At 64.2% G+C, this 24,805-nt stretch overlaps 2 protein-coding genes across 2 annotated transcripts in view; one reads left to right on the plus strand and one right to left on the minus strand.

The window, feature by feature from the left end:
- Nucleotides 1-24,805, plus strand: part of SPC24 (SPC24 component of NDC80 kinetochore complex) — a 63,019-nt gene that overhangs the window by 21,717 nt on the left and 16,497 nt on the right. The gene's annotated exons all lie outside the window — the stretch shown is intronic.
- S1PR5 (sphingosine-1-phosphate receptor 5) lies at nt 4,336-12,298 on the minus strand. Its single transcript, XM_005279549.5, has 2 exons — nt 11,562-12,298; nt 4,336-5,813 (listed from the first exon to the last, which is right to left on the minus strand). Exon 2 carries the CDS (start codon nt 5,641-5,643, stop codon nt 4,486-4,488), a length of 1,158 nt encoding a protein of 385 aa, XP_005279606.1. The 5' UTR covers nt 5,644-5,813; nt 11,562-12,298; the 3' UTR covers nt 4,336-4,485.

Consider the following 24,805-nt stretch of genomic DNA (forward strand, 5'->3'; position numbering starts at 1 on the left):
TAGCCTCGGACCACGGATCGGACGCAGATACAAATTTTGTATCCGTGCAGGGCTCTACCACGCTTCGTGTGACGGGCGCTGCCCTGGGCCGCGTTTTCCCTGCTAAGTCTAGTGCCCCACATGTGGGGGGCAGCAAATCGGGAGTCAGGACTGAGCCTTTGGGCACTTGAGATAGGTGGATTTTCACTCAAGAGGACACAATGCTTCGAGATCACAGCACTGGGGAGAGAACCCAGGAGTCCTGGCTCCAACCCCCCTCCCCATGTTCTAACCCATTGGAACCCACTCCCCTCCCCAGCTCTGGAAGGAGAATGGGGTCTAGTGGTTAAGGTGGGGGTGGGGTGAGGTCTAGGAGCCAGGACTCCTGGGTTCTCTCCCCGGCTCTGGGAGGGGAGTGGGGGCTGGTGGTTAGAACGCGGTGTGGGAGGCTGGGAGCCAGGACTCCTGGGTTCTCTCTCCCCGGCTCTGGGAGGGGAGTGGGGTCGTGTGGTTGGAGCAGGGGGGGCTGGGAGCCAGGACTCCTGGGTTCTCTCCCCGGCTCTGGGAGGGGAGTGGGGGCTGGTGGGTTAGAGCAGGGGGGGCTGGGAGCCAGGACTCCTGGGTTCTCTCCCCGGCTCTGGGAGGGGAGTGGGGGCTGGTGGGTTAGAGCAGGGGGGGCTGGGAGCCAGGACTCCTGGGTTCTCTCCCTGGCTCTGGGAGGGCAGTGGGGGCTGGTGGGTTAGAGCAGGGGGGGCTGGGAGCCAGGACTCCTGGGTTCTCTCCCTGGCTCTGGGAGGGGAGTGGGGGCTAGTGGGTTAGAGCAGGGGGGGCTGGGAGCCAGGACTCCTGGGTTCTCTCCCCGGCTCTGGGAGGGCAGTGGGGCTGGTGGGTTAGAGCAGGGGGGGCTGGGAGCCAGGACTCCTGGGTTCTCTCCCTGGCTCTGGGAGGGGAGTGGGGGCTAGTGTGTTAGAGGAGGGGGGGCTGGGAGCCAGGACTCCTGGGTTCTGTCCCCAGCTCTGGGAGGGGAGTAGGGTCCAGTGGTTGGAGCAGGGTGGGCGAGGCTGGCCGGGGTCACTGCCCTGTGACCCCACAACGGGGAACTGGGTGAGGATGTGGGAAGTGAAGGGTGAGGGGAGTCCCCGGGCTGGAAGTTACCGAGCCGCACTCGGGGCAGGTTCAGAGCTGGGTGGGGGCAGGCGGCTGCACTCGGCCATTCCTGGCCCAGCCGATAGGGGGCTCCCCCCCGCCCCCCATTTCAGCTTGTGCCCAGCCCGGCGGTCAATACAGGCACCAATGCCAGCGAGCGCCACCTGGCGGGAGGATCCTGCACTGCACGGAGCATCCCCAGATGGGCTCAGCAGACTCCAGCAGCGGGGCCTAGTGGGTAGAAAGGGAGCCCGGACTCCTGGGTTCTATCCCGGCTCGGGGAGGGGGGAGGGCCAGTGGTTAGAGGGGGGCTGGGAGCCAGGACGCCTGGGTTCTATCCTGGCTCTGGGAGGGGAGTGGGGGCTAGTGGTTGGGGGTGGGTGGGAGCCAGGACGCCTGGGTTCTATCCTGGCTCTGGGAGGGGAATGGGGGCTAGTGGTTGGGTGTGGGTGGGAGCCAGGACGCCTGGGTTCTATCCTGGCTCTGGGAGGGGAATGGGGGCTAGTGGTTGGGGGGGGGGGCTGGGAGCTAGGTCGCCTGGGTTCTATCCAGGCTCTGGGAGGGGAGTGGGGGCTAGTGGTTGGGGGGGGGAGGGGCTGGGAGCCAGCACTCCTGGGTTCTGTTAAACGGTCTCTCGACGGGTGACCCGTAGGGGACTTGGATTTCATACTTGCCCTTGAGGGGGGACCTCTGGGCCGTGTCAGACTCTGAGCGATGTGCTAGAAATCACCAGGGGCCTCAACCGCCCACAGGGCCCCTCCCTTCCAGGTCACCCACCTCAGCTAATCCCCAAGGACACCGAGGACAGCAGCGCTCAGCGACCACCTGACCTGGCCACCGGTTGGGCCACAGCAGCTGCTCCCCTCGGGCCTGCAGCCTCCCGAATAACGGGGTTCCAGCTGCTGCCCCAGGTGCCCCCACTCGCTCTGAGCCGCTGTGGGGCCTGCCGGTAACGCGCCAATGCCAGCACCCAGCGGGAGAGCCCTCCAGCGGGACTGGGATCCCCAAGCACTCGCAGCCATAATAGCGGGAGCAGGAAAAGTTCGTTGTTCCAGGGGCGACGGGGTGGGCAAAACCCCCCGACTGCGGGAAAACCCCAAATCACTTGTCAGTTTGTCATAATAGGATTTCGGCAGCGCCGAGCAAGCGGTTCTTTCCTTCACGCGGGATAAGGTTTGAATACCTACACTGAAGCGAGGGACAGGAGGAGATTGGATGTCTATTATGTCGTTTTTACAGGGTTTAAGCACTGTCTGTCCAGGGGCCAAGTGGGATGTGTGGACCCCGATCTCATCAGTGGCCTGGGCTAAGGTGATCCGGCCGCAAGGGCAGATGTGGTGGGATCAATATTGATTCTGGGAGGGAGAGCGCCCCCTGCTGAGCCCCACACCCCTCCCTCCACCGACAAAGCGCCCCCTAGCGCTGCCCAGGGGCACGTCTCATTGCACAGCGTGTCGGACCCGCCCTTCGCTGCATTTCACCCCCCACGAGTGACCCCAACTCCTCTGTCCCTGAATGACCGCAGGGCACAGGCCTTGGGGCCGTTCCCCAGCTGGCCACAAGAGGGCGCTGAGCGCCCTGATATCGCTCAGAGAGCCATGGGGCGAGACTGGGGGACACCAGAGAGATGGGGGGGGGGTGAGTCCACTCAGGGGGCTGCTTCTGACCCTCCCCCGGGCTCCCCTCACTCTGCCGGTGGCTCTCAGTCCAGACCTGCAGCCCCCTGCTATCCCAGTCCTGCCCCGCACCCCCGACCCGCAGCCCCTCCTTTCTGCTGCCCGAGGAAGGCGTTCGAGGCCTGGCTCCGCCCTGGCCAAGGGGCAGCCGTGGGCAGCACACGGGCGAGGCCCAGGCTGCGGCCGTGTCAGGCTGAGCTGGGTCCCTCACCCCGTCTGCCCTGGGGTCCTCGAGAGGGGCAGGAGCAGCCTGTGGGGCTCGGCTCCCTGTCCTGGCCACACCCCGAGGGGCTCTCCTCCCCCATCCAAGACTCCCTCAGGGGCCTAGGAACACATGCCATGGGGGGGCCTTACCCCCCCACTCCTTTCCCCCACAGTCCCCAGCTGTGGCAAGGTCAGGGTACAGCTCCGAGCACCAGGCTCCGTCTGCAAAGCGTAGCCCGCAAGGAGAGAGGGTTTCCTGAGGAAACTGCATCATGTCCTGCCTCGGCTCCACGCACCCCTGTGCCGACCGGGCCAGGGTCACTGCCGAGGCAATCCCCCCCCCCCTGCCCTGGTCTCCATGCCCAGCAAAGTGAGCTCACCCCCATGCTGGATACCTGGTGTCCCTCCCCCCACGCTGGGGTGCCCCCGAATCGTTGTCCCCCCCAGCAACAGAAACCAATTCACAGCTGCCCCCCGGGGACCTGGCACCATGGCTCTGCCCACACAGGAAGTGCCAGCAGCAAAGGGGTTAAGGGGGGCAGGACAGGACAGGGAGCGCCAAGGAGGCTTTTTATTACAAACCTGTTAAAAAACAACAACAACAAGGGGCCCCGAGAGGCCTTAATTTACCACGAGTGATGGGAGCGCAGGGCCTGGCCAGTGAGCCCCCAGGCAGCGCGGGGCATGGGGATGGGGGGGGGGTCTACTGTACTGGGTCACCAGAGTGGGAAGTGGGGTGTGCTGAGCCTCTGGGAGGGGGCACAGGGGTTGTAATGTGGGCTGTACTGGCCATGGGGGGGCTGCGTGGGGGGCGGGATCTGGGATCAGCTCTGCGCCGGGGGGCTGCATGGGGCGCGGGATCTGGGATCGGCTCTGCGCCGGGGGGCTGCGTGGGGCACGGGATCTGGGATCGGCTCTGCGCCGGGGGGCTGCGTGGGGGGCAGGATCTGGGATCGGCTCTGCGCCGGGGGGCTGCATGGGGCGCGGGATCTGGGATCGGCTCTGCGCCGGGGGGCTGCGTGGGGCGCGGCATCTGGGATCGGCTCTGCGCCAGGGGGCTGCGTGGGGGGGCGGGATCTGGGATTGGCTCTGCGCCGGGGGGCTGCGTGGGGCATGGGATCTGGGATCGGCTCTGCGCCGGGGGGCTGCGTGGGGCGCGGGATCTGGGATCGGCTCTGCGCCAGGGGATGCACTGGATCACTTGGTGGGGGTCTGGCTTGTCTGAGCAATTCGGGCCCACGGGTGTTAACGCGGTGTGCCGTACAGATACGCTGCCCGGACCAGCAACGAGCTTCGTACAGACCAGACCAGCAGGGGGCACCCCAGGGCTACGGCCCTCTGGTGGGGGCACACAGCTCCCTGCAGGGTCCCTCACCTCCCAGGCAGCCAGGGCTCCAGCCGTTCCAAGTCGCGGGGGCGCCTGTCCCAGCTCTCCCCCCGGCCCGTGCCACGCTCCGACCCCGGTGTGAGGGGAGGGGGCTCAGGACTCGGCACTGGGCACCAGCGCTTTGATGGGGGTGGGCGTGCCGTTGCCCGTGGACAGGCTGGTATCGATTCCCTCGGGCCGGTGGGACGAGCGCTCTGACTTGCTGGTGCTGCACTCCAGGATGGGGATCCCGAAGCGCTGGGCCGGGCCGTCCTCGGGCGGCCCCACCAGCAGACAGCACAGCAGTTTGAGGATGGCCCGGCGCATGTCCTTGCTGGTCAGCGTGTAGATGATGGGGTTGAGCAGGGAGTTGATCATGGCCAAGCCGAGGAAGTAGTCGGCCTTGTAGAGCACGGGGCAGGCCTGAGCCTCGCACCACACGTCCAGCAGCAGCAGCAGGAAGAGGGGCAGCCAACAGGCCACAAAAGTCCCCACCACGATGGTGACTGTCTTGAGCAGGGCCATGTACTTCTGCGAGCGCTTCAGCATCCCTTTGCGCAGGCGGCCCGGCCGCGGGCTGCTGCCCTTGACCATGCGGAAGACGCGGGCGTAGAGCACCGTGATGGACACCAGGATGACCAGGAAGACGGTGATGCAGAAGAGGACGTAGCTCTTGGAGAAGAGCGGCAGGACGGTGGAGCAGTCGGCCAGCCTGTCCAGGCAGTTCCAGCCCATGACGGGCAGGACCCCCAGCAGCACCGAAGCCGCCCAGGTGGCCCCCACCAGCAGGAACATGCGGCCCTTCTTGTCGCCGTGGTAGAGCTTCATGCGGCTCATGGTGATGTGCCGCTCGATGGCGATGGCCAGCAGGCTGAAGACGGAGGCGGTCAGGGTGATGAAGACGCCCGCCTCCCGGAGGAACCACAGCAGCGGGGTGAGCTGGAGGGTGTTGGCGCCCGACATGGCGATGTTGGCCGTGTAGGCCAGCCCGGCCAGCAGGTCCGACAGGGTCAGGTTGCCCAGCAAGTAGAACATGGGCGAGTGGAACTTCTTGTTCCTCCAGATGGCCAGCAGCACCACCAGGTTCTCCAGCACGATGAGGGCGCAGACGGCCAGGAACGCCACCGCGTCGGCCTTCAGGCCACCCTTGTACTTGCTGCTGGCCTGCAGCTTCCCCGTGTAGTTGTAGTGCAGGGAGATGAGCTCGTTGTTGTGATACTCCCGGTAGAGCCGGACCAGCCGGGCCGGGGACTCAGCCGTGATCAGCTCCATGCCGGTGGCTGCCGCGGGCGCTACATGGCGCGGCCCTGCCCGCTCCGGCTCGCCAGCAGCGGGCGCTCTCCTGGCCCCGCGCCGGGGCCTGCTTGCCACGGCGGGTGTTACTGCGGCTCAGCGGCAGGGGGCCGCTCGGTGCGGGGCATCGTCAGCCGCCTGGGGGAGCCCTGCGAAGAGGGGCAGAGGCACGTCAGGACCCTGGTGCCGTGTACCGGCCTCTGGGCGCCCAGGGGGCAGGCTCCACTGGGGCCATAGAGAACGCGGGGGACTGGGGGGCAGAACTCCACTCAGGGGGCTGGTACTGGGGGTACCTCCCTCACGCACAGCTCCTGCTCCCACCTCTCAGCCCCCTGCACCCCCCAGCCACATCCCCCACCACACACGCCTGCGCTTGGACATCACAGACAACCGTGCATGCAAACACACACACACACACACACACCCCCAGCGCTGCCTCCCGCCGGGACGCTCCCCCTCCATGCCCTCTGCCTTCAGCCAGCCGGAAGAGCCGCCGATTCCCGGCTCTGCCCTGCGCCGCCTGCTTTCTGCAGCGCGTCTGGGGCTGGCCTCTGGCCCTCACGCCCCACATATTCAAAGCAGCAGGAATCCCAGCGCAGGGCTCCCCGCTCCCCCGGCTGGCACTGCCCACTGCTCGCTCGGCATTGGTGCCCAGCTGTTTTGCAGCAACTGGTGCCCCCTCGAGCAAGCGGGGCGTGGGCATCTCAATCTCCTGGGCACCTGATTGGCTGCCAGGCGGCTGGGAATGGGTCAGCTGACGCCCTGTGCGAAACGAGGGGCACTGGAGTCTGGGGGTCGCTTTGCCTGGGGGGGGAGGGGGGGAGCTGATCCAAAGCCAAGGAAGGCGACGGAAAGTTGCGCCCCCCCCCCCCCCCCCCGCAGAGCAGCTGTGGGGCTGTGCCCCAGCCCCAGGCCAAGCGGTTAAATACCAGACACTCCCTTCAAATACCCAGTCCGGGGGCAGCTGGCAGAGGTTGGCTCCGCTGGGGCATGCCAGGCGCGGCTGGAGACGTCACAGCCCTGCTCCCACCGGGGCCTAGCCCCATGGACCAAGCGGGAGAGGGAGCCGGGACGTGGGGGGAGGGGCCGAGCTCGTACCGAGCCCGCGGGGGGTCTCCCAGGGCCTTTTGCAGCAAAGCTGGGCGCTGGGTCACGGCCCTCCTGGCCTGTCCATCCCTCTGGCCATGGCAGAGCCTGGAACAGCTCCGCTCCCTGGTTCCCTCCGCCCGCAGGGGGGTGTCTGGAATGGGGCTTGTTCCCCCCCCTCACTCCCTGAGACTAAAATCCTCACAGCCCCTCTGTCCCCTGCAGGGTTGAGCTAGTTTCTAATCACCCCCCGTATCACCCCCCCGCTGCGGGCTGGGCTGGGCCCGGCAAACAGAAACGCCTGCGGGATAACAGCAGCTGGGGCTGGGGAGGGGCGGGGGCGGGGGGGGGACAGCCGGGACCAAGGGGCTGGGATCCTGTTCTTACAGAGTGGCCTGGAGGGATTCATGGCGAGGCTGCGAATCCTCCAAGGAGCCCGAGCCCGACAGAGACGGGGACGGGTCACTTGGGCCGGCCAGGACGAGGGATGCGCAGAGAGCAGCTGCACTGGAAAAACACCCCCTCCCCCCCATGCCCCATTTACCACCCCACACCACCCACCCCCATTCTGCTGCTGGGGCAGGGAGGGTCCCTTACTGTGGGTCTGGGCAGCGCCCAGCGTGACGGGGCCCTGATCTCAGTCAGGGTCGGGGCAACTCCCGGCGCGACGGGGCCCCGATCTCGGCCGGGGTCGGGGCAACTCCCGGCGCGACGGGGCCCCGATCTCGGCTGGGGTCGGGGCAGCACCCGGTGCGACAGGGCCCTCATCTTGGCCGGGGTCGGGGCAGCGCCCGGCACGACGGGGCCCCGCCCGGCACGACGGGGCCCCAATCTTGGCTGGGGTCGGGGCAGCGCGTGGCGCAACGGGGCCCCGATCTCGGTCGGGGTCTGGGCAGTGCCTGGCGCGACGGGGCCCCGATCTCGGCCGGGGTCTGGGCAGTGCCTGGCGCGACGGGGCCCCGATCTCGGCCGGGGTCGGAGCAGCGCCCAGCGCGACGGGGCCCTGATCTTGGTTGGGGTCTGGGCAGCGCCCAGTGCGACGGGGCCCCGATCTCGGTCGGGGTCTGGGCAGTGCCCGGCGCGACGGGGCCTGATCTCGGTCGGGGTCTGGGCAGCACCCGGCGTGACAGGGCCCTGATCTCAGTCAACATTTCCATCACGCAAACACTAACAATCACTTGTCCTCCCCCAGCTCCGTTCCCCAGCGCACTCTGAAAATCCCCCTGTGGCATCTCTCTGAGCCCTAGGAACGAGGAGTCCTTGTGGCACCTTAGAGACTAACAAATGTATTTGGGCAGAAGCTTTCGTGGGCTAAAACCCACTTCATCGGCTACCAGTCTGAAACCTGATCTCTGAGCCCTGGAACGAACCATTCGTCCCCGGCTTCCCCGAGCAGTGGCACAGGCCAGGGCGTTCGGCAGCTCGGGGAGAGCTGGACCCGGGCTGTTCTGGGCTGGCTGCACCCCTGGGGCGCTGCACCCCGGGGCAGCGTGATGCCTCCTCAGGCTGGGAAAGTTCCCAGGCTCCCTCTGAGCACTGGTCAATATGGGCATATGTGAGACCAGCGGGGGGGCAGAGGGGGCTTCCCCCTCTTTGGCTCTAGGTAGCCAAACCTCGATCCGCAGACCCAGCACGGAGCTTGGGGGCTGGTGTGACCCCCACAGGGAAGGGGGGGGATGACCTGTCCCAGAACCCAGCGATGCCCTGTCTCCCCACCCCCGGAGCATGTGCCAAGGTCACACTGGCACCTCAGGGGGGCCAATGCCCTCGGGCCAGCGTGGGGTGAATCGCGAGTGACTCCCTGTGACCCACACCCACAGGCAGCGCTGCACTAGGATCGGGGCTGGCGGGGGGCAATGCCCAGGCTCCGGGAGGGTCGGATGGCTCAGCGGGTCTGTGCTCTGCCCCCAGAGAGGGGCAGGTGGCAGAGATCCAGGGCCCATCCCCTGCCACCCTCGACCCCAGGACCCCATGGACACCCCAAGGGGCCAGGCGGTGGGGAACGGGCCCGAGCTGTGGGCCAGGGACGGGTGAGGAGGGCTGTGCCCAGGGTGTTTCGAAGGCAGCGAAGTGCGGGTGGGAGCTGCCCCTGGGTACCACAGGGTCGGGACCCCCCTCCCTGCCCTCCCCCGTGCATTAGGAGTCGGAGCACCCTGGTCCTGCGCTCCGGTGGCGGGGCCATGAAGATCGAGGGCCCATCCCCTGCCACCTCATGCCATCCTCAACACCAGGGCCCCATGGACACCACAAAGGGCCAGGAGGTGGGGAACGGAGCCCGAGCACGACGGGGCCCCGATCTTGGTTGAAGTCTGGGCAGCGCCCCGCACGACGGGGCCTGATCTCAGTCAACATTTCCATCACACAAACACTAACAATCACTTGTCCTCCCCCAGCTCCGTTCCCCAGCGCACTCTGAAAATCCCCCTGTGGCATCTCTCTGAGCCCTAGGAACGAGGAGTCCTTGTGGCACCTTAGAGACTAACAAATGTATTTGGGCAGAAGCTTTCGTGGGCTAAAACCCACTTCATCAGCTACCAGTCTGAAACCTGATCTCTGAGCCCTGGAACGAACCATTCGTCCCCGGCTTCCCCGAGCAGTGGCACAGGCCAGGGCGTTCGGCAGCTCGGGGAGAGCTGGACCCGGGCTGTTCTGGGCTGGCTGCACCCCTGGGGCGCTGCACCCCGGGGCAGCGTGATGCCTCCTCAGGCTGGGAAAGTTCCCAGGCTCCCTCTGAGCACTGGTCAATATGGGCATATATGAGACCAGCGGGGGGGCAGAGGGGGCTTCCCCCTCTTTGGCTCTAGGTAGCCAAACCTCGATCCACAGACCCAGCACGGAGCTTGGGGGCTGGGTGTGACCCCCACAGGGAAGGGGGGGGATGACCTGGCCCAGAACCCAGCGATGCCCTGTCTCCCCACCCCCGGAGCATGTGCCAAGGTCACACTGGCACCTCAGGGGGGCCAATGCCCTCGGGCCAGCGTGGGGTGAATCGCGAGTGACTCCCTGTGACCCACACCCACAGGCAGCGCTGCACTAGGATCGGGGCTGGCGGGGGGCAATGCCCAGGCTCCGGGAGGGTCGGATAGCTCAGCGGGTCTGTGCTCTGCCCCCAGAGAGGGGCAGGTGGCAGAGATCCAGGGCCCAGACCCTGCCACCCTCGACCCCAGGACCCCATGGACACCCCAAGGGGCCAGGCGGTGGGGAACGGGCCCGAGCTGTGGGCCAGGGACGGGTGAGGAGGGCTGTGCCCAGGGTGTTTCGAAGGCAGCGAAGTGCGGGTGGGAGCTGCCCCTGGGTACCACAGGGTCGGGACCCCCCTCCCTGCCCTCCCCCGTGCATTAGGAGTCGGAGCACCCTGGTCCTGCGCTCCGGTGGGGGGGCCATGAAGATCGAGGGCCCATCCCCTGCCACCTCATGCCATCCTCAACACCAGGGCCCCATGGACACCACAAAGGGCCAGGAGGTGGGGAACGGAGCCCGAGCACGACGGGGCCCCGATCTTGGTTGAAGTCTGGGCAGCGCCCCGCACGACGGGGCCTGATCTCAGTCAACATTTCCATCACACAAACACTAACAATCACTTGTCCTCCCCCAGCTCCGTTCCCCAGCGCACTCTGAAAATCCCCCTGTGGCATCTCTCTGAGCCCTAGGAACGAGGAGTCCTTGTGGCACCTTAGAGACTAACAAATGTATTTGGGCAGAAGCTTTCGTGGGCTAAAACCCACTTCATCGGCTACCAGTCTGAAACCTGATCTCTGAGCCCCGGAACGAACCATTCGTCCCCGGCTTCCCCGAGCAGTGGCACAGGCCAGGGCGTTCGGCAGCTCGGGGAGAGCTGGACCCGGGCTGTTCTGGGCGGGCTGCACCCCTGGGGCGCTGCACCCCGGGGCAGCGTGATGCCTCCTCAGGCTGGGAAAGTTCCCAGGCTCCCTCTGAGCACTGGTCAATATGGGCATATATGAGACCAGCGGGGGGGCAGAGGGGGCTTCCCCCTCTTTGGCTCTAGGTAGCCAAACCTCGATCCGCAGACCCAGCACGGAGCTTGGGGGCTGGGTGTGACCCCCACAGGGAAGGGGGGGGATGACCTGTCCCAGAACCCAGCGATGCCCTGTCTCCCCACCCCCGGAGCATGTGCCAAGGTCACACTGGCACCTCAGGGGGGCCAATGCCCTAGGGCCAGTGTGGGGTGAATCGCGAGTGACTCCCTGTGACCCACACCCACAGGCAGCGCTGCACTAGGATCAGGACTGGCGGGGGCAATGCCCAGGCTCCGGGAGGGTCGGATGGCTCAGCGGGTCTGTGCTCTGCCCCCAGAGAGGGGCAGGTGGCAGAGATCCAGGGCCCAGCCCCTGCCACCCTCGATCCCAGGGCCCCATGGACACCCCAAGGGGCCAGGTGGTGGGGAACAGGGCCCGAGCTGTGGGCCAGGGACGGGTGAGGAGGGCTGTGCCCAGGGTGTTTCTGAAGGCAGCGAAGTGCGGGTGGGAGCTGCCCCTGGGTACTCCAGGGTCGCACCGTGATTCTGCCCCACGGGGCCGGGACCCCCTCCCTGCATTAGGAGTCGGAGCGCCCTGGTCCTGCGCTCCGCTGGGGGGGCCATGGACACCCCCGATTGAATCCAGCTTTGAGCCCAGAGCCTTGTCCGCGCGGGGCAGGCGAACCCCCCCGCGCCACGTTCCGCCCCGCAAATTCCACGCGGGACAGTCCCGTGCCCCGGCCGGTCCCCGCGGGTCCCGATCCCCGCCCGGGGGCTCTCCCGCGCCGGTCCCGCGAACACCAGCCCCGGGCAGGGGGCGCAGCCCCGCACTCACCGTCCGGTCGCGTCCCAGGCTGCCGCGAGTAACGTGCCGGAGCCCGGAGCCTGGCCCGGTGCCTGGTCACGTGGGAACCTCCCGTTCCCCCCTCCGCCCCCGCCCTGGCCGGGGGAGCGCAGCCTTCGGGGGGGCGGTGCGAGTCTGGGCTGCAAAGAACCAGGATCTGAGACGGGGGGGCTGCAGGGCAGAGACAGGACTAGAACCTAGGAGTCCGGGGTCCCAGCCCCCCACTCACTCACTCCCACTCCCCTCCTAGCACTGGGGAGAGAACCCAGGAGTCCTGGCTCCCAGCCTGCCCCTCACCCACTAGACCCCACTCCCCATCCAACGCTGGGGAGAGAACCCAGGAGTCCTGGCTCCCAGCCCGCCCCCTCACCCACTAGACCCCACTCCCCATCCAACGCTGGGGAGAGAACCCAGGAGTCCTGGCTCCCAGCCCCCCTCTCTGAATGTCAGGCCCCTTCCCCGTGGGAAGAGTGGCTGAGCTGGGAACTGGTCTCTCTGGGGTGGGGCTGGGAGCAGGGCCCCCCATTGCATGGCCTAGCTCTGACCTCGGGGCAGCGAGAAAGGGGCTGGTACCTCCCCTCGGCCCCCCGCACTGGGGAGCAGCTGGGAGGCCCGGCAGCCTGGCCTGGCTCCAGCAGGGACCCGCCACCCTCCGCATTCAGATGCTAATTCTGTCCCCACGCCAGCGGCTCCCACCCCCGGCACCACCCGGCTGCCGGGGCCCGTCTGGGGGGCGGCCTGGCACAGCCCGGAGCCGGCTGCGGCAGGGGAAGTGTACTGCAGTGCCCCCGGCCAGGCCGCCCCTTCCGCTGGGGGCAGGGGCCAAAGAGGGGGAGGGGACGGAGTCCCAGGGCATCCGGGGGGCCCTGCAGCCTGGCTTGGGATTGGAGTGTCTGGGACCCGGCGGACGGGCGAGGGGTGATCGGCCAGCGAACGACAGACAAAGCCCAAAGCCACGGGCACTTCGCCCACCGCTATCCCAGCCCTGCCCCCCCACCTCTGCTGCTGCCCCCCACTCCCAACCCACAGCCCCCTGCTATTCCAGCCCTGGGCTCCCATTGTGCCCTTCAACCCCGACCCACAGCCCCTGCTATCCCAGTCCTGCCCCCCACCAGCTCTGCCGGTGCCCCTCAAACCCCGACCCACAGCCCCTGCTATCCCAGACCTGGGATCCCCCACAGCTCTGCCAGTGCCCCTCACTCCCGACCCGCAGCCCACCACTATCCCAGCCCTGGGCTCCCCCTCCCGCACCAGCTCTGCCGGTGCCCCCCAATCTCAGCCATGCTGTACCATTTCCTTGCTATCGCGGGCCCCTAATACTCCCCCCCAGGAGCCAGCTGCCCAGATTCCCGGGGGGGGGGGGGCAGTCCCAGCTCAGAGGCAGCTCGGGGGTCCGGGATCTGGGGCGCTGCCAGCTGCGGGGTTAGGGATGCTCCACCGGTTCTGTGTGCGTCCGGCTGGCACTGCCCGGCTGGGAGGAACAATACCCCGTTCGGGCGGGCGGAAGGGGCAGTGGCCGTGCCTAATGCAGACACAATAGGGCTGGGTCCCGCGGGGTGAATCCTTCAGGAGCGCTGGAAGACAGCTCAGTTCCCCTCCCCAGGGTGTCTGGGAAAGGAGGTTCAGGCTGGACGGAGCCTGGGGTCAGAGGATTTCAATGCACCACTGGGCTGGGGGGTCTCACCGCTCCCTGGGCAGGAAGGCACATGGGGGGGGGAGTGATGGGAGCCAGAGCACAGTGAGGAACCACCACCCCAGCGCTGGGGAATGCAGCCCCCGCGGCCCATCTGTCCCACCCCAGAGGCAGCTGCATCTTCGGGCAAGGGGCCCTGTATAAACAGCCTCCATGCCCCACCCCAGAGGCAGCCGCATCTCAGTGCCTGGCTGGGGTCCTTGACTCGATCTCACCCTCCCAACCACACACATGCAGGTGCATCACCCCCTTCTCCCCAGCGCAGGTGTGTCTTGCTGTTCCCCTCCCCCATTGCACTACCTGCCTCTCACCCTCTAGCCCTCGACCCCAGCCCCTTCCCCTCTATCTGCCCCCCAGTGCCCTTGTGTGGCTCCGGGTCCCAGCGAACCCACCCTGCCCCTCCCCCAGCCACATTCTCCGGAGACGTAGCAACAGCTGCCGGGGCGATGGGAGCGCCAGGGTGGGCAGGTGGGAAGATGCTGGGGGGCTGCCAGGATTCGCCTCTTTGGGAGCAGCCATCTGGAGTCCCGTCTGCCCCATCCCATCCCCTCCCTGCCCTGGGGACTGGGCTGGATGAGGGGGGTCCCTCGGGATGGAAGGGCTCCCCAACCCCATTGGCTCCTGTCCCCCGAGCCCAGGTGCCAGGCTGCATCCCACGCCAGACGGCCCCGGGTGCCAAGGTTCACCCCGCTGGAGGTGACCGGGTCCAGGCAGGGGAAGGGGCGACGTGGAGCCCACAGGACAGAAATTCAAGTCTGTGGCGGGGTCTCAGGTCTGGGCAGGATGGGGAGAAATGGGGGGCAATGGCCCCAACCCTAATACTCCCCTACTGCTTCCCCGGGGGGGGGGGCAGAGACACCTGACCTCTGTCTCTGCCAGGCTTTGGGGGGATCCGTTTGATCCCTGGGCTCCGGCGCCATGCCCGCCCCTCTTCCCTGGCCCCCAGGGCTGGGCACTGTGTTTCCTCCCGGGTTCCCAATGGGCCGGCGCATCCGGATCCTCCTGCCACCCGCGCGCCCTCCTGTGGGAAGCCCACAGCGCCCCCCACGGCCCTGCCCTCCAGCCCGGGCACGATCCCTGCAGAATCGGCCCCCAGCTGCACTGCCTGGCACCCGGTCCTTCTGCTCAACCGGTTCATCCGCCCACGGCCCCTGGAGTGCTGTGCTGTGTGTCTGTCTGTCTGTCTCCTCCTCCCTGCCAGGCAAGCCCCGACCTGCTCCCTTGGGTGCAAGCACCCAGCCCTTCCACCCCAGGCCTGCCGGGCGTGGGGATTCTGGCTTATTGGGTTGGGGCTGGGGGCCAGGACTATCCCCAGCTCCGGGAGGGGAGTGGTGGGTTAGAGCGGGGGGAGCTGGGAGCTAGGACTCCTGGGTTCTCTCCCGGCTCTGGGAGTGCAAGGGGCTCTAGCGCATGGGGGTGCAGCGTGGGGATCCCCTAGGAACACGGGCAGCCCGACCCGCAGTGCTGGGACGTGGGAACCGCCTGGGGCACAGGCAGCCGCTCAAGCACCGACAACTTGGCTGCTGAGCTAAGAGCACCGGGGGCTGCTCCCCCGCTCCCTGCACGGCAGCCCCACCCCGCCCCAGCACATCCTGTGGCTGCAGCAAGTGGAGCCACGCCACCCTCATGGCAGCCTGCACCAGCAGCACTGCGGGAGGGGCTGTTCACCCTGAAACTTAATGGTGCTCATTAAAGGACTACCTTGTCCACTCTTTCTGGGAGGGGGGTGATATCTAGTGGTTAGTGCAGCGGGGGCTGGGAACCAGGACTCCTGGTTTCTACCCCAGCTCTGGGCGGGGAGTGGGGTCTAGTGGAGGGAGGGGAGCCAGGACTCCTGAATTCTGTGTCTAGTTCTGCTGCTGCCCTGCTCTGTGACCTTGGGCAAGTGACATCCCCGCCCTGTGCCTCAGTTTCCCTGTGTACAATGGGGGCGGTGCTGCTGCTCCACCTCGGGGGGCTGGGAGAATCACTCTGTGCTTCAGGATCCCAGGCTGGGGGGCTCCAATGGGCGTTCGCTCAGTGCAGCCTGGGGTGTTCGTTATTTTTTATCATGGAAGATGAAGAGATGCTGGGAATGAACCCGGGACTGCATGTCCCCTGCATGACCCCAGCCTGTCTCTCCACTCCCGCTGCACAAGCCCCAGGGCCACAAATCCAGCATTGTGCACTTTGCTAGAAATCCGGGGGGACGACTCCCATCCCCACCCTGCCCAGACCCTGGCTGAGATCAGGGCCCTGTCAGGCCGGGCGCTGCCCAGACCCAGCCAAGATCAGGGCCCCGTCAGGCCGGGCGCTGCCCAGACTCCCTCCGAGATCAGGGCCCCGTCAGGCCAGGCGCTGGCTAGACCCCGGCTGAGATCAGGCCCTCTGTTGTGCCACGTGCTGCCCAGCTCACAGCCAAACTAGACAAAGGTGGAAAGAGAGGCCCAGCGAGGACCCGTGACCTGCCCAGGACCAGGCCCCAGGTGTGTGAATCCCGGTGTAGCATCCTCCCTGTGGGTCACAAACCATCTCCCAACACCACCTGGCCCAGGCCAAAGCCACTGGGTCAGCACCGCGCCGTCAGGGCCTGATCCCATCCCACAGGGCTGCACTGGAGAGGGGATTAGAGAGAGACTTCCCCAAACTCACCTGGGTGCTGACGGTTAAACCCGGAGCCGGGGCTCTGTGGTTTGAGACGCTGTGTGAGCACTTCCCCAGGGCAGCCCAACCAGACCCTTGGGGAATTCCTCCCTGGCTGTGTCACCCTCGGGGCTTTCCAGACCGGCCTGCGGCTCCTTCAGGCCTGGGTGACAAAGCCAGATATCTGGGAGGGGGACAGCCGGCGACTGGCTCTGGATCTGACCCGCTTCCCGCCGCTCTGCTGTAACGAATCTCTTCCCCAGCCAGCCAGCCCCTGCCCTGGGGCCAGATCCGAACCAGCGCCTCCTAGAGGGGACAGGCCCCGTGCCCCATTGCCCACCCCCCTGAGCCGACCAGCCCCTGCCCTGGGGCCAGATCCGAACCGGCCCCCCCCAGGGCAAGTGTCCCATGTCCCCCATTCCCTTTCCCTGCTCTCCCAGCACGGCTATGCAGCGACCCCACGACTGCCCCTCAGGGAGGTCCCCTGGCTCAGAGCGGGGGCAGCCAGCCAGGATCGCCAGACAAGTGTCCAGATGAGCGGCTCCCCACGCTGGAGGGATGGGCTGGGCCCGGCTCGGGGCCGGGGGAGGCAGGGTGACTGGGGCAGAGCAGGTGGGGGTGCGGGAAACGAGATTGGGAGGAGGATCTGCAGAGTCCCCTGCCACCACCGCTGCTCTGGGCCGTCCTCCCTGGCTGGGGGCTGCTCCCTCCCACCCACAATGTCCCGGGGGCGGGTGAGGCGCATTGCTCGGGTTTTCCTCATCCTCACCCACCTGCCCCTTCTCCCTGTGCCCGGGATCCTGGCCCGGCCCAGCCCTTCCCGCGGTCCATAGCACACCGCTAGTGCCCCCAAACAGGGCGCTGGGCCATGGGCTGAGTCCAGCCCAGCTCCCCCCCGGAACTGGCCCTCGGCAGCCTGGATTCAGATGCGAGTTTTGCCATTTTCTCGGGGTGCTCCTGGCTCACCCCTGTGCCCGTCTGCACGGTGCTTTGAGATCCTCAGGCACAGGAGGGCACGGCGATTCCAAGGCCTCGGGCAGGCCTGCTCTCCCCACCCCACCGGCCTGGCGCTTTGCCGCTGGCTTCGCTGGTTCTCCGCTGGCAGCAGCCGCGTGGTGTTTGTGGCAGGCAGTGGAGCCCACGCGCTGAGTCACGGAGAGGGAAACGCTCACCCCATCTGCTGAGCCAGCAGCCCTGTGCAGCGTGAGCCCCCGGGGCACGTGTCAGCTGCAGGAGGGCTCGCCGGCCTCCAGGGACTGGGGCTTTTGGACCCAGTGGCTCCGAACCGGGCTCGGAGAGACGCTGCCGGGCTCATGGCTGGGCGTTAACGGGCTGTGGGGCAGTTCCTGGCGAGTCAGGGTGTGGGGGGAGAGCCCAGTGATCAGCCTGAGTCAGAAGGCACCGGGGCTCCCAGGGCCAGCCCCGGGAAGGGCCCGTGGGGAGCAGAAGGGGGCTTGCCCCCTATCACTGTGCTCCTGGCCTCCCTCCTGGCCATTCCTGCCAACCCAGACGCTGCTTCCTCCCCGGGTTCCTGGGGGTGTGGGGCAGACATGGGGGGGGGAATGATTCCTCCCAGCTCCCACCTCTCACAGCCTGCCCAGGATGTGCCCAGCGGCCCCTGCCCCGGCGCACCCCGCCTCAAGCCTCCTTCTCCGGGACTCGGGCCGAGCCGGCCCTGGTCTCCCAGCCTGGGCCAGGACGCTGAGGGTCCCTGGGCTCTCCCATGTGCTCCTCCCACCCCTGGGTTCCCCTCTCATCCGAAAGACACTGCCCCGGGCAGCACAGCACCCCGGCCCCAGGCTGGAGCAGTGGGGGCAGCGCTGACTTCAAGGGGAGAGCGCCCCCGGCTGAGCGCCCCCCAGCTCCCTGCTGCACAGCCCCCCCACATTGTGCTGAGCAACACCCCAAAAGGGAGAGCGCCCCTGCCGAGTCACCCACGCCATTCCCTGCTCCGGGCACACTGCCCCCCCTAGCACCATGCTGGGGACACTGGCATCGGCACTGACGGTGGGGGAGAGCGCCCCCTACTGAGTGCCCACATAACTCCCTGCAGCCCAGTGCCCCCAGCACCTCTTTGGCTTTAGGTCCTTCTGCGTTTGAAGGTTGAAGGATCGGGACCTTCCGCTCTGTTTTCTGGTGTATTACGGTAGCAGCCCCACCACCTCACCGTGTGGGCGCTGTACATTATTTATTGGATGAATTACGGTAGCACTGAGGCTCAAGGCTCCATTGTGCCAGGCGCTGTACGAACATTCGTTTGGTCTAATTTCTGGTCCACTTTGTTTCTCTGCACACAGGATAAAAGCTTCTGTCTCCGTGGGGAGCTGCTGTTTGTCTGTCGAAAACACAGCCCCCCCCCCCCCGATCCCAAACACAGCCTCGCAAGGCGTGGTGCCGTGTCCCACCGCTGCCGCCCTCAAATCAGCTTGTTCCGCACACCCCAGGTCCCCCGGGATGGAGCATTGGCAATGAATTAAGCAGGGCCCCATCCTACCTTTCAATTCGGAGGAGGCTTGTCCCCGCCAGCCTTGGGACCACAAAATGAGGGGAGATGAAACACGAGCGGCTCCCCTCGCGCTCCAGAGGGGCTGTGGGTTGAGATTCAGCATTTTCCCTACACTTGGACACGGTCTCACTGCTTTGGGAAGCCTGCGGTTTGTTGGTTTTGTAAATTATAAAGTTTCCTTCTGGCTAAAAGGGCCAGCGCTGAAACAGAAAGGAAAATCTGGCTGTGAACCTCACTGGAAAGGTGATTGGTTGCTACTGCTGGACAGGTTTCAGAGGGGCAGCCATGTGAGTCTGTATCACCAAAAACAAGGAGGAGTCCTTGTGGCACCTTAGAGACGAACACATTTATTTGGGCAGAAGCTTTCGTGGGTTAGAACCCACTTCATCAGCTGCATGGAGTGGAAAATACAGAGGCAGTATAAATACACAGCACAGGAAAAGATGGGAGTTGCCTTCCCAAGTGCAGGAGGTCAGTGCTACGAGCCAGTTCAATGAAGATGGAAGTGGCCCATTTCAAACAGTTGACAAGAAGGGGTGAGTATCAGCAGGGGGGGAATTAGTTTTTGTAATGACCCATTTATTCAGGACTAATTTGATGGTGTCCAGTTTGCAAATGAATTCCAGTTCTGCAGTTTCTCCTTGGAGACGGTTTTTTTTGAAGAATGGCCACTTTGAAGTCTGTTGTTGAGTTCCCAGGGAGACTGAAGTGTTCTCCTCTTGGCTTTTGTATGTCACCATTCCTGATGTCCAATTTGTGTCCATTTATCCTTTTACGTAGAGACTGTCCGGTTTGGCCAATGTCCATGGCAGAGGGGCATTGCTGGCACCTGATGGCATGTATCACAGTGGTACATATGCAGGTGAACGAGCCCCTGACGTGTGGCTAGGTCCTATGATGGTGTCCCCTGAATAGATATGGGGACAGAGTTAGCACCAGGGTTTGTGTGATTGTGGTGTGGTGTGTAGTTGCTTCAGGTTGGGGGACTGTCTGTAAGCGAGGACTGGCCTGTCTCCCATGGTCTGTGAGAGTGGGGGATTGTTTTCTAGGATAGGTTGTAGATCGTTGATGATCATAAAATCACAGACTATCAGGAGGTATCTAGTCCAACCCCCTGCTCAAAGCAGGACCAATCCCCAGACAGATCTTTGCCCCAGATCCCTAAATGTCCCCCTCAAGGATTGAACTCACATCCCTGGGTTTAGGAGGCCAATGCACAAACTATTGAACTATCCCTCCCTCTGCAGTGGAGAGGTTTTAGCTGGGGGCTGTACGTGATGGCCAGTGGTGGTCTGTTATTTTCCTTGTTGGGCCTGTCCTGTAGTAGGTGACTTCTGGGTACCCGTCTCGCTTGGTCAATGTTTCCTCACTTCCCCAGGTGGGTATTGTAGTTTTAAGAACACTTGATAGAGACCCTGGGGGTGTTTGTCTCTGAGAGATCGGGGCAACAGCAACAGCAACAACGCTCCCTCGACTCTCGTCCCCTGGCGCCTCGCCTCTACCTGCGCTACATCGACGACATTTTCAACATCTGGACCCATGGCAAAGAAGCCCCCGGGCCTGAGAGGCAGCAGGTCTGGCACTGGACAGGCAGCCAGGGCACTTGGGGGTTATTCCAACTAACCTGCTGGGGAACCTCTTCCCCGCTCACCCCTGGGCACCGCCCCCAAGCTGCTGGCTTGTCCATGGCCCTCCAGGGCGGCTGGCAGGACCCAGCGCTGGGCTAGTCTCCCGCACTGCGGAGCTGGAAGTTGCCAGTGGCTGAGTCTTCAATCCACAGACTGTCATGGATGGGCTTGTCTACACTCCAACGTTCCCCTGGATTAAAATAGGGTGTGAATTTAAATCTCAGCGGCTATTCTTGGTTCACTTCCTGCATGCGTGCTCCTAACAGGAAGGCCACGAAATCAGGGAGGGGGTAGGGCTGCTTGGTCCTGCCTCAGCGTCGGAGGCTGGGCTTGAGGCCCCTTCCAGCCCAGCCGAGCTAGGAACACGGCACCCTTGTTCTGGAATAAGTGCAGCCACAAATGGAGGTTGTCAGAAGCAACGCCATGAGCAGACAAGCCCAAAGCCACAGGCTGTGCCAAGTGCCCTCCATCAGACACCACTGGAAGGAGCAATGAAGCCCCCATCGTGCAGATGAGCCAGCTCCAGACACGGAGGGACCGCCCAAGGCACGTGGCAGCTCAGAGCGGAGCCCTGGGGGCTGCGAGGTGTCCCAGTCGCAAGGCTGGGATTGCAGCCTGCGGGTGCTGGAGGGAGATGGCAGGAGAGGAGCTGCGAGTGTGGCTCTGAGAGGAAGCCGAGAGACGGTGCGGGCTGAGCACAGAGCCCGCTGCAAGAGCAGATGCGGGGATTTCGGAGCAAGGGAACTGCCCGCTGCTGTTTGTATCCCCGGTGCCCAGGGAACCAGGACTCTGGGCACGTTCTCTGTAAATAAACAAAATCCCACCAAGCACCGACCTGGCTCCTGGCATCCACCTCTCCTCCTAGCCAACCCCACAGCTAACTGCTCGGCCCAAAGGGTCTTCCCATGCCCTCGCCACCCTGAGATCTGGGCACCTGCCCGCAGGGCAGCAGGGGATGTGAGCAACATCTGTCACATGGGTCTCTCTCTCTCTCTCATTCTGGAGCAGAGGCAGCGCAGCCTGGCGGATACAAGTTGGGACTCAGGACACCTGGGTTCACTTCCTGCCTCTGCCACTGGCCTGCTGGGTGACCTTGGGCAAGTCCCTTCCCCCACTCGCTGCTTCAGTTTCCGCCTTCTTTAAAACAATACCAACTTCCTTTGCAAAGCGCTTGGTGTCACGGACTCACAGATCGTGCCCACGCTTGGCCCCATGCGGTCCGTGGGGGGGATCCCCTTTCAGTGCGACAGCCCTTCTTGGGGGTCCACTCTCTCTCGGGGTCAGGCCCCTCCACCTCCTGGAGCTGCACCTCTCTGAGCCTTAGCACGTCTGTCTCTCGCCATGGGCTCCCTCAGGGAGTCCACTCGCTCTCAACCCCCTGGGCCTCCACCCCCAAGGGGTTGACGCAACCCTGTTCTCTAGACCGGAGTGACTCTCAGCCAGCATAAAACAGGAGGGTTTATTGAGAGTCGAACACAGCGCAGGAAACTCTCAGGCCCTCAGGCCTGGCCTCCCTCAGCCCAGCACATCCCAGTCCCTCTGCATCCAGGTGGGCTCTGCCTGCCCCCCCTCTCCAGCCCCGAGCCCCCCTTGCTTCCCAGCTGGGCATCTGAGATCCCCGGCCCCAGGCCCCGCCTCCGTCCATTGTCTTCTCTCCAGGTAAACAGGGTTGTAAACCGGGGCCTCCTCTCCTCGCTTCTGTCCTCTGGCTGGAACTGGCTGGTCAGGTCACTGGGTCCTCACTCTGCAGCCCATTGTCCTCCCCCTGGTCAGAACCGGCTGCAACTCCTGAGCTGAGTCTCCAGGTCCTCAGGTCCCCAGTCGCTGGGGTCTCCATCCTCCCGGCCATCGGCTGGGTCCCCAAGTCCTCTCTCCGGTCCTCTGCAAAACACACTCCCTCTCCCCTCACCTCGTTAAATCAGTAACATCCAGGGAACTTGAGTCCCACCCCCTCCGCATGCAAACCATTGAAACCCCACAGAAAACAAGAAAATCCCCCACTTCATCACACCTAGTGCTGTGTGTCTGAAGAGCGCTGGCGAGAACTGCCCCCCTCTGCCTGGGGGAGGAGTGTGTGTGCAGCAGAGGGGGTTATTATGGTAGGGTTTGGAGGGGGGAGGGAGCCATGCCCCCGGCCCCCGGGAGTGCCCTGGCTCCTGCCCCTCGGGGAAGGGTCCGCCAGGCCCCAAGTTGTTCTGCATCGCCAAGGGCAGGGCAGGCGAAGGCCCGTGCTAACCCCTAGTGTTTCAGAAGGCTCCGTGCCAAGGTACGTGAGGACACGAGGTGGCCAGCGGGTTCCAGCAGCTGCAAGCACCTGGGCGTGAAGCGCCCGTGCTCAGCCCTGCAGCGTGTGCTGGGGCTGGGGTGCAGGGCTGGGGTGCAGAGCTGGGCTGGGCCTGAGGTTAACAGTGGGAAAGCCAGCCTGCCTCTGCAGCTCTCTACTGCGCTGGGAAGGCAATTTCACACCTCCCCCGGTGCAGGGCTGCGGCTGGCTGGACGGGGGAAGTGGGGGGTGGTTCTCGGGGAGGTGTAAGCTTGGGTACAAAACTCGCCTTCTTTTCAGGAAATGAAGAGCGAGGCTGATGACACACCAGCCCCCCCCCAACATCGCTCCCCCCCAGCAGAAATCCCAGGGCCCCTCCCCCACTGGGATCTGGAGAGAAGTTCAGGCTTCGGACAGTTTATAAACGGTTCGTGTCTTCCCAAGAAGCGGAGGAAGAAACACAGGAAGCCCATTCGTCAGCAAGGAGAGGGGGTGCTCCCAAAAACCTCGTCCCAGGGGTCAGAGCACGCAGGGGCCTGGGAGCCAGGACTCCTGGGTTCCGTCCCAGGCTCTGACGAAGGATTGGGGTCTTGTGGTGAGAGCGGGGGGGCCTGGGAGGCAGGACTCCTGGGTTTTGTCCCAGGCTCTGATGAGGGATTGGGGTCTTGTGGTGAGAGCGGAGGGGCTGGGTTTTGTCCCAGGCTTTGATGAGGGATTGGGGTCTCGTGGTGAGAGCGGGGGGGCCTGGGAGCCAGGACTCCTGGGTTCCGTCCCAGGCTTTGATGAGGGATTGGGGTCTCGTGGTGAGAGCAGGGGGGCTGGGAGCCAGGACTCCTGGGTTCCGTCTTAGGTGCTGACGATGGAGTGGGGTCTCGTGGTGAGAGCAGGGGGGCTGGGAGCCAGGACTCCTGGGTTTTGTCCCAGGCTCTGATGAGGGATTGGGGTCTCGTGGTGAGAGCGGGGAGGCTGGGAGCCAGGATGTCACGGACTCACGAGAAAACAAACAAGAAAATCCCCCACTTCATCACACAGGACTCCTGGGTTCCGACCCAGGCTCTGATGAGGAATTGGAGTCCAGGCTCTGACAAGGGATTGGGGTTTCGTGGTGTGCGTGGCAGGGGCTTTGAGCCCGGACTCCTGGGTTCTGTTTAGGAGCCCTTCACCCAGCAGATTATCTCCTTAAGAGGCCTGGGCAGGCGTCATGTCTGGTTATTATCCAGGAGCCGCCGGGCTGCCGGGCAAGGAGCATCTGGACTGCTGCTCCCCAGTGTGGGGGGGGGGCTGGCAGGAAGCTGTGCTGGGACTCTAGGAGCAGGGCTGGCCTTACCATGAGGCAAACTGAGGCGGCCGCCTCAGGTGCCAGACTGCGGGGGGGGGAGGGGTTGGGGAGCACCACTAGGGCCCAGAGTGTAGAAAATTGTGTCTGCTGCTGGTGCATATGTATTCTCTCTGCTCGAGATGCACAGAGATGGTGGAGTGCTGTGCTTCATGTTCCCCAAAGACAATGAAAATAGAAGTTTCCACCCAACTCGTTACTGGCGTGAAATCCCCAATGGTGACAACTTGGAGAGGCCGTGGCTTATGTACTCAAAAACCCAGAATGCTGCAGACTGTTTTTGTTGCCAACTCTTCCAGTCTAATGTTCCAGCCACATTGGGTTCTACAGGAACAAAGGACTGGAAAAATCTGGCTCGAAATCTGGCATGCCGTGAGAAGGCAGCAAATCACCAGAGAGCATTCCATAGGTGGAAAGAGCTTGAGATGAGACTAAGGTTAAAGGCCACCATAGATGATCGGCACCAAGAGAAGATTACATCAGAGTCTCTTTACTGGCAAAATGTTCTGAAAAGGCTCATTGCCATCGTGAGAATGCTTGCTACCCAAAACCTAGCACTGCGTGGCACTTCCGATCTGCTGCATGTGCCAAACTATGGAAACTTCCTTAAAATTGTGGAGCTGATGGCTGAGTTTAATGCTGTACTCCAGGAACAACTAAGAAGAGTCACCACCCAAGAAATGTTCACATACCACTACCTCGGAAAAACAATTCAAAATGAGATCATACAGTTACTGGTAACAAAACTCTAACAGAAGATCGTGGCAGATCTGAAGCCAGCAAGATATTACTCTGTTATTCGGGACTGCACACCTGACATCAGCCGTAAGGAACAAATGACTTTAATGGGGCGTTTTGTAACAACAGAACCTAGTGAAAATGTCCCTGCAATGGTGACTGTCAGAGAGCATTTTCTAGAATTTATTGACATTGATGATACTACAGGAGCTGGTATGACAAATGTGCTTCTTAAAAAGGGGAACTGCGATAGCTGACATGAGAGGTCAGGGTTACGATAATGGTGCCAGCATGAGAGGAAGGAACAGAGCAGTGCAGACACGGATCCGAGAGTTAAACCCTTGAGCTATTTTTGTCCCATGCAGTTCTCATTCATTGAACTTGATGGTCAGTGATGCAGCATCAGCTTCTAGTGAGGCTGCTGAATTTTTTAAAGTAATTCAAAGCAT

This window comes from Chrysemys picta, chromosome 22, assembly GCF_011386835.1.
Source record: "Chrysemys picta bellii isolate R12L10 chromosome 22, ASM1138683v2, whole genome shotgun sequence".
Taxonomy (NCBI): domain Eukaryota; kingdom Metazoa; phylum Chordata; order Testudines; family Emydidae; genus Chrysemys; species Chrysemys picta.

What these genes read in the sequence shown, in the direction of transcription:
- S1PR5 (XM_005279549.5), bottom strand. Translation starts at nt 5,643, where the DNA reads ATGGAGCTGATCACGGCTGAGTCCCCGGCCCGGCTGGTCCGGCTCTAC.